Genomic DNA, 14,074 nt, shown 5'->3' on the forward strand with positions numbered 1-14,074 from the left:
CCTCTAACCCAGGTGGAACAAAGCAATTGTTTACGGGTAGAGCTGTGGATACAGCCCACGTTCCCCGGGCAGGTCTGGGAGACACAAGAATCAGTCCTTCTTTTACCATCTTCAGGATATTTGTGTTAAAAACAACCATTTGCTGAATGGTTCCTATTGTTGCAGGTGCCCTGCCAAGCACTTAATATCCATTATTTTGATTCATTCCTCGTAATAATCCTATGAGTTGCTACTGTTACTCCCTCAGTTTTGCAGATGAGAAAATGGAGGCCAGAGAGAGGTTATCTTGCCAAGGCACGTGAGACCCATCGCCACCACTCCACTGAGTCCCCGGCTGTGTTACAGATTCCTCTGATGCTAAGGCCCAGGAACACATGAAAAGTAAAACACAGAGCTATTTGTGTGTTGTAAAGTCTTTCTTCTATGTTTCGTCTTCCTTCTCTATTTTAGAATGCTTTCAGATTCCACTGGCCCACCCACTTTGTAAGGTATTATTGGAATAAGGGTTTTAAGGTTCTCCATGTCACTACCCAGGCTCATGAAAGTTGCAGTGATTGGTGTTGGAATAACCCCAGCTCCTGAGGTTTGCAAAGAAATTCCATGGCAGGAGGAGTGGCCTGCAGAAATTAAGTAAGCCTGGCAGTAGGATTCAGATCTATCTATCTATCTATCTATCTATCTATCTATCTATCTATCTATATTGTTTTTTCCCCTCTTTTTTTCTCCCCTCCCCTCATTGGCTTGGCCTCAGGAATAGAAAGGCAGTGTGCAGAGTGATAGACTGAGGCACACAGAAGGAGAGCCTCGTGAAGGGACGGCAAGGTGTTGAATCTAAGCACGCATCTCCCTAAAACCACATCCCAATACCAGATCCATAGTTCTTAGATCTGGCAGAGGCCTCGATGATAGCCTCTGGACACTCGCTCGGACACCCGCCGGCAGCACGGGGTCTAATTTTAACATCTGCAAAAATCCCCCCCTATAAATTGGCACCAAAGAAGCAGGTATCACAGGGCAGGCGTTACCACTGCAAACGTACTAGGCCTTCCTTGGGCAGTGATAGCAGGCCTTCCCCTGAGGCCCACCGGCTACTTTCTGCACGGAACCGATCTTGATTCGATACCCTGGGGTCTAGAAAGTGAACCACTTCTGAAAAACTGAAATCATGCTGAGAGAGTACTTTATTCCCCCAGGGAATTACATCCAATAATAATAATGGCCCTCAGTATTCATAATATTGGTTTTCATCTAATAAGCACTTGAGAACATTAATTAGAACCTCGACGGAATTCCTGAAGGCTGGTGGTGGGAAACCCTTCCTGCCACGACGTACACTCACAGACTTAACATTAGAGCTTCTGGAAGCCAAGGGAAAAGACCAGAGTTCCTCCTTTTCCAGCCCCAACTGTGAGGACTTCATTGTGCCAGTTGAGGCGAAAGGGAATAAGTTCGTATTAACATCACAAAACATCACAAAATGCCTAGAAAACCCCTTATGTAATGCAAAGTACCAGAAAGGTAAATGGCTTTATCAACCATGAATTCCTCTGCAAAGCGAATGTGACAAAAATTCTTCTTGCTTTTCCGAATTGCTGTAATATCACCGCACTGCTCAAAGACTTCTTGAATAATTTCCTCAGTAGCATTTTCTGGTAATCCTCCGACAAACACGGTCTTACACCCAGGAGGTCGTTCTCGTGTGGAAGGAGGTGGAAGATCTAATAATCACAACAAAACAGAGGGGTGTGCCTTTTATTTCTCTGCGCTCCTCCGGGTTCCCCCCATGGAAGTGCAGCTGACAGAGGAACTTTCCACTTGGAGTCACGAGAAATTTCTACACCCACTTCCACTGATGGCGGCTGTCTTGTTTTCCCCTCCTCTCCCCTCCTCCTCCCAACCCTTACTTTCTGGGTGCCTTTCTACACAGAGTGGCTATGCTTGTCCATGAGCAAAGATAAAGCAAATGTTAGCATAATTTCATTTCTCCTTCATATTACAGCACCCCAGAAAATGGGGTGTGTGTGTGTGGGGGGGAGACTTCACAAAGTACAAAGCATGATGAAATGACAACATGATGGAGAACTTGGGCTTGTTATCTGCTTTGTCTTGCTGCGGGATAATGGATCCGCAAGGCAGAGGCAGGGAACACAACCCACAAGCGCGCGCAGTACTTGCTCGGCTGGGAAACACTGGGCCTGAAAACAACACTTTTTTCAAAAATTCACATTTAAATGAGCCAACGATTACATTTGGGGGAGGCTGTAGGAAAAGATAAAACGTGCACTGTCACAACATTTTACCTAGTTTATATGTAGATTACTAAAGCAATCTCCTGAAAAGTCCACTTCAAAAAGGCAACACTGATTAATATGAATAAAAAAAATTCTAGCTATTTAAGCCCATAAACTTAGTATCTGAGACTAAATTAAAAAAAAATTCTGGCTCATTTATTTTATCAAATGTACGTTTCCTTCAAGCAAATGCAATTTGGCCCAGAAACTCTGAGATGCGGGCTCCCCCCAAAATTGCTAACTGCCAAATTAATTCAATTTTCCATCTAGCAAAGCACATTTCAGAGCTTTTCTCCCACATTTGTGAAGATGGATGGAAATGCTCACGTGTTTCACACTATGTTTTGCAGCAAATGCTAGACTTTGTTGCATGCAGAAAGATTCTTAATGCTGGATTATATATCCCCACATCACACATATTGCCTTCATGGTGTCAATTCAGCTCCTGGATAGAACACATGGACACATCCCCAGACATTTGTGCTAATCTAGAGACAGAAGCCTTATGTAGAACGGATCCCCACTTGTGCATCCATGCGGAAGAATTTTGAAAGCGCATGCAATGCTACATTAAAAAAAGAGAGAGAGAGAAAAGAAATAAATTTAAATGGACGAGCAGATATTTTCCACAGGTATCACTTACTTGGATTTTGAGGGAAAAGAGTACAACTTTTGCAGTGGATTATTTCTTTGACGACAGCCACTTCTGTTGGCGGCGGGGGTGGCACCAGCCCCAGGCCTGGTATCATTGGGTTAATGGGGGTGATCCCAGTCATCATGTTGAGGCCTGGATCAAAGCCTGGGACACAGATTGAGTCTGTGAAGTACACAAGATAACATTTTGGTTGGAGGATCTAAAATCAATTTTCATTGTTATTTTTGCTGTTTTCCTGCAAGGATTGTTCGACTTTATACTTTTTTTTTTTTTTTTAAGGAATTTCTCCCGCCATAAGATGTAGCATTATAGAAAGCTATTCCAGAAAGGTAAAGAGAAAATAAAAGATGAACTTAAAACTACATGAAAGGGAAATTATATTACTTAAAACATTAACGTGGCATAATGGAACACAGCACATTGAAGTGGAAACCATGCACCATGAAGCTTTGCTATTGTTGCAAATATGATTTTCTGTTTCTTAACATTGGTGTGGTGTTTAGGCTGCCTTATGACCCAGAATATGGGAAGAATATCATTTAACATTGAAGTACCCTGTGAATCTAATTGTCAGTCTGTTTTTATCAAAAGAGCCTTCTTATTCAAGTGACCTAGATTTGGAAAAGTTCAATTTATATGTGCATACTTTATAATGATGCATTCAGGTCCAACCTCACCTATTTCCCCTGGGAAATAAAAAAAAAAACAGAGTGATTACGATGGCCGGGTTAAGTACACGCAGGCACAGAATTAATTGCATACATTTCTGCATTCCACTGGATAATCACACTTTCTTCCTATAATTCAATCAACAAATAAATAATTGACCAACCTTCCTGAAATCTTTATGCCCTGCTATAAAAAAAAAAAAAAAACACAACAAATTTACGCTCTGTATAAAAAAAGGGAGGGGGGCAAAAAGAATGGGTTTTCCAATATAACCAATGCATTGTTTTTTTTGTTTTGTTTTTTGTTTTTTTGTTTTTTGTTTTTTAGTGTGGTAATGAAACAAGTGATTTCAATGGTGATATACGAGGATTTTCTTTTCCTGAATAAGTAAGATTTATTTGCAAGCAGGGACTTTTAGAAGATTGTACTGAGTGTCTAAGGAGCGTTTCTGTTTGCAGAAAGCAGACACTCTCCCTGGTTCTCAGTAGACACACCGTAGCACAGATGCCACCAGGAGTAGTCACGGTGAGCCCTCTGCTACTCCTCAGCAATGAACTCCCTTTTCTTTTCTCACTCTCTTATCTTTTCTCCCTCCTCCTCCTCCTCCACCTCCTCCTCTTCCTCCATCACTCCCAATCCTCCCTCCTGGCCCCTCTGATCTGTGGCTCCCAAGGTCAGCCTCTGCCCAAGGTCAGCCTCTGCCCAGGCATGGCCTCACTCTGCTTACCTGTGCTGAAAGGTGGGAGAAGCCAGAGGCAGAGACACCCTTTGTTTACTAAGACACTCCAGAGCACAGGAAGCACGGGCAAAAACTTCCCAGTTCTGGGAAAAGGCTTAGGGATAGCCTTCCTCTATATCCTGGATGTTTCCACTCTTCCTCTGGGTTGAACAGAATAAGCAGGGTGATCCTAGATCTATAACCCCAAGAGGACGGCTGTCCCATTTCTTAGGAAATCCATCTAATTGAGAGTGTACCAGCATGACTTCAATAAAATGAGGTGTTTTTTTCCCCCCAGTTTTGGTTTTGTTTTTAAAAAAAAACCACGTAAATATAAATGCCAAATAAGCATTCTTATTCAAAGGAGTCACCTTGACATTCTAGGTACTTCCTCTGTAATTATGGTTCTCAGTTTCTTCATTTGTAACATGGGATAATCTCTCGGGGCACTAGTATTCCAGGATTCTGTGCTGACAGTGCTCAAAACAAGTGATATACAGAAGCCATAAAAAGCTGGGAAGTGACAGAGACAAGATTCACACTTTGGTTATTCATTTAAAATCCTCATAAAGTTTCACAGGTCTTATCCTCATTTGACAGATAAAGAGATTGAGGCATAAAGCAGTTGAATGGAATCCTCAACATCACAAATAAATGGCACAGTCAGCACCAGGGCCTGGGTCTCTGGCTCCAAATGTAGATATGTGTCTTTTGACTATTTTTTTTTTACTTTAATTTTTTAAAAGATTTTGTTTATTTATTCATGAGAGACACACAGAGAGAGGCAGAGGCATAGGCAGGCTCCAAGCAGAGAGCCCCATGCGGGCTTGACCCCAGAACTCTGGGATGATACCTGAGCCAAAGGCAGATGCTCAATGAGCCAGTATGAGGGGCTCATCCCAAGACCCTGGGATCACAACCTGAACGGAAGGAAGACGCTTAACCCACTGAGTCACCCAGACGCCTCAAGATGTAGCCTTCTGATTCAGGTGCCAAGTCTAAAGGGGAAGTTCCAGAACAGACTGTTTTTTGGTGTCCTTATCCCTGAAGCAACAAATAGGCTTCCAAGGTGAATAGATTAGATAGAAATATTGGCATGCGCATGCCTTTAATCTCATTCTGTGCATAAGATTCGTCTGTTTCTTGCTTGGCCGGGCCCTCCCGGTTGTTTGCAGACACAGGGTGATTGAAGGCTGCGACCACTCCGGACAGCGAACCCTGTGAACCTACAATAACCAGATGTTTCCCCGCAAAATGAGATGAGGAGCCCAGCGCTTGCATTCTCTTTTAGTTGTAACAGACTTCTGTTTTCTTTTTTGGAGGCCAGATAAGTACATCTTTAGAAATGGGACAAAAGACACTACTCTTGAGCAAAATATTTTCATGGAGAGCAAGAGTTACTTTGCTTTTTTCTGAGACATCAATATGAAGAGACGCTGAGGTTTAATGAAATCTGCATGGTGAGTGCAGTAGCTTGAAAAGAGCTTAGAAAAGAATTAACACTTAAATTATGTTGGACCTCAAAGGATCTGAGATTCAGTATTAGAGAGGAGGAAGGAGGGAAGGATTAGACTTTTCTTTTTTTTTTTTTTTTAAATAAGAACCCATTACTTTTTAACAATATATGAACAGATGGAAATTGTTTTCCCAAATAGCACAGGAACCTGCTATGTACTAACTCATTAAAGCAAATGCACAATTTTTGAGAGTCTGAGAAAGACACAGGCTCAGGAAGACAAAGGTGAAGAAGAGAGTGTGAAGCTCTAAGAGTCAGTTCCTTGTCTTGCTTAGAAAAGCTGCCCCTGTGAACTTCAGAGATAATGAGTTATAATTCCACTCAGGGAAAGGAGGAAGAAGGCTTAAGTTGCAGCAAGAAAGAATCCAATTAAGTGTAGAGTAGAACTTTCAGAAATTGTACTCGAGCAAGAGAAAGGGTTATTTATTTCGAAGCCCTCAGCCCCGTCCCGCTGTCCCCTGTACCGCAGCCAGCAAGCACAGAGGCGCCAAGGCCAGAGCTCAGCTAACGTTTCTTCCTCGCTGTCTGCTCCCAACTGCAAACGACAAAGCCAGAAACAAAAATCCTGCTTAACTGACTCAGACGTAGTCCAATGTTTTATCAATTAGACGAGCATGTTTCCAGGGGCAGGTCGGGGATTTGTGTTCAGGAGTCTAGAGGCATGACAGTTTCTTTCCATCCATTCATGTGGCATTTCCTGGGCACCTGCTGCTGCCAGGACCTGGTGTCAGGAACTGTGATATGCTCCCTATTTGGGGAAAAATCGCTGTGTTTAAGGAGAACACGAAGGATGGGCACAAGACTCAGCAGAAGAGTTGAGAAGTGTAAACCAAGGCTCACAGGAGGGCCCCTGAGGAGACCTGCCAGGGGGAAGCCTGATGGGCCTGGGGGACTCCAATCGGCTGAGCATGTGACACTGTGACCAGTGTCCTGGGGGCCTTCTCTATTTGTCCACTGCCCCTAGGGGTGGCTGGCCCCCTTCCCGCCCTTTCCCATCAATGCCTCACTGAAGGCCAATTATTTGAAATGAGAACTCGACCTCACTTGGAAGAGTCAACAGAGGCCCGTCCAGGGCAACTGGGTTCGGTGTGCGTGCGGCTGCTCTGCTGGGCTGAGCCTCGGGCACAGAGGTCATCTGTGAGCGTTGGGAACGGGTGCAGCCCAGAGGGCAGGGCGTAGGGCTCCCAGGGAATGACAGGAGGAAAGAGGCCCTTCTCGGGCCCAAGGCGAGCGGTGGGGCTGCTCCCGGGCAGCGATCACGAGCGGCAGGCATCACCCAATAGTTTATTTTTATTTATTTTTTTTATTTGAGAGAGAGAGAGGATGTGCATGCGTGTGTGAGTCTACTCCATCCCACAGCCTTGAGATCATGACCGGAGCTGAATCAAGAGTTGGATGCTTAACCAACTAAGCCACCCAGGTGCCCCTCCATTTGGTCTCTAATGGGAAAGAGGAATCTGGATTTTCAGTATAGTCTGCTGGTAATTCTGGGCATCAGGGCTGGTATTCAGAAATACTCTGGGTGCAAGTAACAGAGACTGACCAACAATGGCTTTACACAAAGGGGATTTTCACTTTATTTACAAGAATTCTGAAGGACTATGGCTGCTGGCATCAGCTTGGTCAAATGATGGTAGGGTAGGTCAGTGTCTGTGAGATTCTCTTGGCCTTTTTCTCATTGTAGCAAGGTGGCTGTTGGGCTCCAGGCATCACATCCTCAATCAAGGCAGGAAGAATGGAGGGGCAGAGAGGTGTTACCCATGTCTGCCTCTTTTATCAGAAAAGCATAAACTTTCCCAGAAGCCCCTGTAAGACTGCCTCTTATATTGCACTGGCTTTACCTGGTCACATGTCACCCAAGAGCGGGCGGGTCGGCTTCTTGGGGGGGCGCCATGGCCAGGTCATCGGGCCTGAGCCGGGTTCTGACTCGGGGCAGGTGGAAGTGAGTGTGGCCACAGTGTGACAGGGTCAGAGGCGGAGAGAAAGGCACAGCCAGGGAGGTTCCCTGAGCTGGCCCTCGGGCTGAAGGAGCAAGACAGGGTCCCGGCGGCAGGACCAAGGCAAAGGGTTAGTGGAGGGAGGCAGACACCCCAGTTATGAGGCCTGGGGTCTGGGTCACAGCCTGGCCTGTGTCAGGAGGCTGAGTCTTATTTGGCAGGGTCCCAGGGCCCCCTTCCTTGTCCCTGAGGCCCACATGGGACCTCAGAGCCAGGAGATGCCAAGCCTGCGGGGGCTGGGGCCCACCGACGGGCTGCAGGGGCTCTGACAAACACGTCCAAGCTCCTCTCCTCTCTCCGGAGGAACTGCTGCCTCAGAACATGATCCATCATCACCGGACAGAGAAACCACATGATACGTGAGGACATTCTGTTCAGTGGACATTTGGGACGGAGACACGGTTTCTCACAGTAGTTTGCCATTGCAGGTGGCAAGCCCTGCTCTTCTACAACGCAGAAGGTGAGGCTCATGGACTATTACAGGAAATGCTTTTTTTTTTTCCCATTCCCTGTCCTCCTTTGCTCTAGTATTGTTAAGGATCATTTCATGATCAACGAAGGAAAGCAGTTTCTAAAACGGTGAACTTGACCCGGGCAACAGCTGAGGGACCCTATGACCGGCTGGTCCCTTAACCTCTCTGGGCTTCAGGGTCTTCTTCAGGCACGTGTGAACATGATCACCAGACATACTCCCTCCCCAGGCTGGGAGCCTCCAAGGGGACGGTCCGTGGGAAAGCAGCATACCCACGCGTGAGGACCCCACATCTGCCATCACGTGTGCCTGCGATCAGCTCCTGGGTCTCCCATGCGCTGGCTGTGCGGCCTCGGGACACTGACTCTTCCTAAGCCTCATTTCTAACATCTGCAAAATGGGGACCATCAGATTTAAGTGTGAATATTCTTGTGAGGATTGCACAGGATTAAAAAAAATCGGAAGTGTTTTAACATCACGTTCGGCACATGGCAAGTACGCAACAAATGGCAGCACTTATATGCGATGTTGAGAAACACGTATTTTATGTATAATAACATTCGTGTAACCTTACATAAAATAGGTTATTACTACTCTATACACATAAAGGATCATGATGGTGACCACGAAGCATATCTTTTGACAAACATTTGAGCGCCTACCAGGTGTTGGGACGTTCTCAAAGGTACTTTGGTCGTAAAGATATTATCTGAGTCCTCCCTTCAATGAAGCGACAGTCTGGTGGTCACGAGACTAAACAGACAATGCCAATACAGTAGGACGACTGTTGGGAGACACTTCAGTAAGAGGTGCTAAACGCAGAGGAGCCCAGAACCCAGGGGGGGATATGGGCCTTATGGTTTGAATTGGGTCTCTCCGAACAGAGATGTTGAAGTCATGACTCCCCTGATAACTTTATTCAGACACGGGGTCTTTGCAGATGCAATCAGGTTAGGACAATGGCATACTCGATTACAGCAGGCTCTATCGAATATGACTGGTGTTCTCATAAGGACAGAAGAGACGCAGAAGATGGGTCCACACAGTGAATGCCATGTGTCAGCTCAGCAGAGATTTGGCTACGTAGCTGCAAGCCAGAGAGCACCAGGAACTGCTAACAAAACCCAGAGACGAAGGGAGAGACACGCAACAGATTCTTCCCTAGTTCCTTCCTGGAGGGAAGATGGCCCTGCCAGCACCTTGATTTTGGACTTCTGGCCTCCAGGACCCAGAGAGATTAAGGTTTCTGTGTTAAGCCCTCCCAGAGCTTGCGGTACTCTGTTATGGCAGGTCTGGGAAACTAATTGGGGAGGGGTGGGCAGTGTCATAGAACGAATGCTGGAGGGGGTGACAGCTGACCTGAGTGTTTGAAAGGATGACTCCTATGGGTGTGTAGAGAAGATATTCTCGGGGCACCTGGGTGGCTTAGTCGGTTAAGCATCTGACTCTTAGTTTTGGCTCAGGTTGTGATCTCAGGGTCATGAGATCGAGCCCCAAGTCCAGCTCTGTGCTCAGCGTAGAGTCTGCTTGGGATTTTCGCTCTCTCTCCTTCTGCCTCTCTCCCATTCGTTATCTCTCTCTCTCTCTCGAATAAATAAAAGATTACCTTTTTTTCTTTTTAGGATTACCTTTTTTTAAAAAAGAAAAAGCACTCTCAAAATATATTTATTGGGATCATAAATACAAAAGATATTTCTTTTTTTTTTTTTTACAAAAGATATTTCTATGTGTCCTCTTAGACGAAATGTTCGAAACCAGTTCCCAGGAGGCGGGATTGCTCTTACGTTTTCCCTTTGTGCAAAAGCCCAACCTTGAAGTGGGCTACATATTTATTAAGACTAAATCAACCCCACAGATTGTAAGTTAATGTTATAGGGTACCTCGTAAGATACGTGAATGCCTACAAGCAGAAATCTAAGAAAGTCACATTAGTAATGCTTCTTGTGATCTTTCCAAAGAGATCCAAGGGTGGCGAGGTATGTTTTCTACATAAATCCAAGATGTATACCCGAAGTGAGCTCCTGGAGCCTGGCTGTGCTCACGTTGTAAACAAAGACCTCATTCCATAAATAAAACCCTCTGTCTCCTTGGACTGGGGATATAATGCTGGCAGAGCAGAGGAATGCAGCCGTCAACAGCTATTTTAAGTACTGTTGACTTGACTCAGGAGATTTGTGTCCATGTTTGAAACTATGACATGACACCAAGTGAAGAGGATTTCAGAACTTCTTACTAAAATTGGTGCAGAGAAGCAGTGACTGCTAAAAGAAGTCTGTCGGGCCTTTCCAGCAACCTGTGCATGGAGCATGTGCTTTAAAACCAAATTTATTTGGAGTGAACAGGAAGTAAAAGCCCCTCAAAGGTTCTGTGAAATTCCCTCATGCCAGGGCAGGGGCAGTGGTTTGAATGTGATGCCAGAGAGAGCTCGGTACAGAGGCCTGAAGCGTCACACTCAAAGCAAGCCGCTCTGTTTTCTGGACCTGCTGAAATACACGCTTCAGACCCAGTGGGCCTCACAGCTGGGGCATGAACACCAGGCTGGCACATGCCAGGCAGGTGTGGAGGGGTTCACCTTGACAAGGAAGCAAAGGACACTGGGCCTCACCCCAGATTATGAAATCTTAAAGCTGAAAGAGGTTGAGTATTTCCTAGTCCTACCCCCTTGATTGAGCCATGAGAAAATCGAGGCTCGGGGTGGTTACGTAACGTGTCCAAAGTGACCCAGCTAGTTAAGAACGGAGCTGAAATTGGGGTCAGGAGTCCTGCTTGCTTCCCCGTTGTGCATTTGAGTCCTCCAATGTCTGCCCATTCAGCCTTAAGACACGTCTAATGACAGGTTATTCCCTACTCCCCCAGACAGTCCATTCCTTTTTCTAATGGTTTCACAGGGAGAAACTTCCCCCTCGTACGTTGCCTCAGGACCTGAAACCCTGTAGTAAACCCACTGTCCTTATTCTGCTCTCCTGGGCTATTGTCAGAAGTCTGCTTCTCGGTCCTAGTGCTGCTGGTCAAGCTCACGAAGAAAGCTCACAGGAGCACCTGAATCTTCTCCAGCCTGGCCTCAGTAGCCTTGCTTCCCCTTAGCCTTTCCACAAGTGACTTCCTTTAAAGTTCACCTTTTCCACAGCCTAGGGTAAGCCCCAGAACTAGGGCCTACAGAATCTGACTGATGGGATCAGCAGTGCTTTTGACCTTTCTTGGTTTCGAACTCCATCATTTTGGCTGACCTGGTATATGAGGATTAAAAAATAGGGGTCACGTTCACATGGTTGCTTTGTGCCAGGCCTGCACAGAGCACCTCACATCAGCTCATTGCATGAGTCCCTCTGGCAGTCCCATCGTGGAGGTGGCGCGCCCATCAAATGACCTCATTCGACTAAAATACACACGTCGTGTCTCTGCAGGATGTTGTCATGCAACTTTGTGGTTGGTGTTCTAAAACTAAATAAAAGAGTTTGCGTTTCCCATTGGATTTTCCAAAATCTTTTTTCTTAGGGTCTCTTTCTGTCTTGAGTTTTCCCTCCCCAGCCCTCAATATCTATACAATGGCAAGACAACTCTTTCTCAGAGTTTGCACCCCTTCTGATTGCTCCTTGCAGGTCAGACAGACTCAGCCACAGAAAAAGAGAAGACCGTCTTAGACAAATGTAGACAGATTCCTTCCCCCTAACATTTACTTCTCAACTCTTGCTGATTTCTGGTTCTGAGGGCCATTGCCGAATTCTCACCGCATGTAGGGTCACTCTTAATTCCTCGGTTTGGAGGCTCATGAGAAGTTCTTTGCTCTGCTCCCTGGCCTGCTGGCCCCTTCGCACTTGTGTTTACCTATTTGAATGCACTCTGTAGCCAACCGCTCGGTATCCGGGTCACCCGCCCTACCCCATCTCTGTCACACACACGAGGACACAGTAAGTAACCGCAAGGCTTGCCTATTTCTTTTAATGGCCCTTTCTCCTTCCTTTCATTTCCTAGCTTAAAACCTCTGTAGGCAACCACATCCAGTCACCCGCTGAAACCTTTCAGGAAAGTTCTCTGCATCACAGTGTTGGTTCCCACTGCTAGATGGGTTCTTATTAGCTCGCATCTGGAGGATTGCAAAAGCCGCTCTGTATGCCCAGGGGCAGCAGCTTCTGTATCTCCTTCCCTCCCCCCATGCCCTTCTTACACCCCTGAACCTGGGATCTGCCAACCGTGCCCACGGGAGACCCACGAGCATAGGCCCTAATTGGGGCCTCTAAATTACTTCTTTCAAACTTCTTTTCACATCTCCATCTCATTAGCCGATGATTAATTTTCTCTCTGTACAATGTTATGTGACTTTGTATGGCAGGACTGTTACATAATGGTAGGAAAAAAGGGGACTGCATAGGCTGTTGCTGTTCTCTCCTTTGAACTGGCTGACAGCCTTCTGGCACTGGGGCAGAACGGAGAGGCGAAACACTGTGGAATCTTGAGAGATGTTTTTGAACATCCAGTCAAGCATATAAGAAGCGCACTGTAATCCTGATATATCTATCTATCCATCTATCTATCTTCTTAAGGATGGAGACCTTCTGAGCATATAGACTGGCTTTAATTTATGGCAACACATTTCTTTCTGGCATTCAATGCCTCCTCGTTCTGTAGAGCTGTCCTTCTTCTCTGAAGTCAGGGTAATAGGCCAGTGTCATATTGATCTAGAGCCCACTGCACTCTGCGGGGGTGACGGCAGAGGTGGTACTTCATTCACACGGTGTCGGTGTCTTCACAGGGATCTTCCCTTTCCAACCTGCGTCTTTCCGAGATAATATGCAAGGGCTAACCTTTTGATTTTATTTACCCACCTTCGTTTTAGTTTACAAAGGCAGCAGGGAGATAGGTAACATCTCATAAATTTAAACAAGAACAAAGGAAAACTTATTCAATATTTAGCTTCAAAGAAAACATTCACATCGTATTATTTTAAACAATTTATGTAAGTTTCAATTTAAACTTACTGCTTGAAGGGGTTGAAGCAACACAGAGTTGGTCTCTTTATATAAGATCAGCATATAGCCGTCGGCTGGGGGAGAAAATAGAGCCTCTTTTAAAAGCAAACACATCATGCGTGCTCCTAAAGGAAACTTCAAGTCGTGTGTTGTTTTCAGATCACAGACTGATCTAATATTAATTTAATTTTTCCACTCGACTGTGTGGGCAAGGACAACTGGCTGGGAAGAAATAAGAGCGGAAGAGAAATCCAAGAGACAGGCAGTAAACACAGAGAGAGAGACCATCTGAGTCTGGGGCTCAAGGGCAAGCTCACTCTCCTGCCCAGTGTCCTAGCCTCTTTATGCCTCGGGTCTCAAACTGTAAAAAAGAGGATTAAAAATATATTTAGGTTGATAGGCTTGTTGTGAGGATTAAGTGGGTTAAAATATATAAAGGGCTTAAAAGAGTGCCCAGTAGAGAAAGCACTCAGCACATATTAGCTGTCATTTCATTTTAATCGCAAATATTATATTTGTGCACGTGCGTATGTGCATGTCTGCGCTACAGAGCGTACATGATACAATACTGCCTTACTGTCCTTCCTTTTTAAAAAAGGCATATCTCAATCTTCAGCTGCTTTCTAAATTAAAGTTGTGTATGTGTGTGTTTAAAGATTTTATTTATTTATTCATGAGAGACACAGAGAGAGAGGCAGAGACAGGCAGAGGGAGAAGCAGGCTCCCTGCAGGGAACCCGACGTGGGACGATCCCAGGACCCCAGGACCCCAGGATGAAGCCCTGGGCCA

General features: G+C 45.7%; 1 protein-coding gene across 10 annotated transcripts in view; it reads right to left on the reverse strand.

The window, feature by feature from the left end:
- ENOX1 (ecto-NOX disulfide-thiol exchanger 1) overlaps positions 1 to 14,074 on the reverse strand; it is a 550,271-nt gene that overhangs the window by 153,894 nt on the left and 382,303 nt on the right. For all 10 annotated transcript variants that reach the window (XM_077855557.1, XM_077855564.1, XM_077855555.1 and 7 more), the window contains 2 exons: positions 2,935 to 3,108; positions 1,512 to 1,718 (listed from right to left, as the gene is read on the reverse strand). In XM_077855557.1, coding sequence (XP_077711683.1) covers positions 1,512 to 1,718; positions 2,935 to 3,108 — 381 coding nt within the window. The remainder of the gene's footprint in view (positions 1 to 1,511; positions 1,719 to 2,934; positions 3,109 to 14,074) is intronic.

The sequence above is a fragment of the Canis aureus genome, chromosome 17 (assembly GCF_053574225.1).
Source record: "Canis aureus isolate CA01 chromosome 17, VMU_Caureus_v.1.0, whole genome shotgun sequence".
In the NCBI taxonomy this organism is placed as follows: Eukaryota; Metazoa; Chordata; class Mammalia; order Carnivora; family Canidae; genus Canis; species Canis aureus.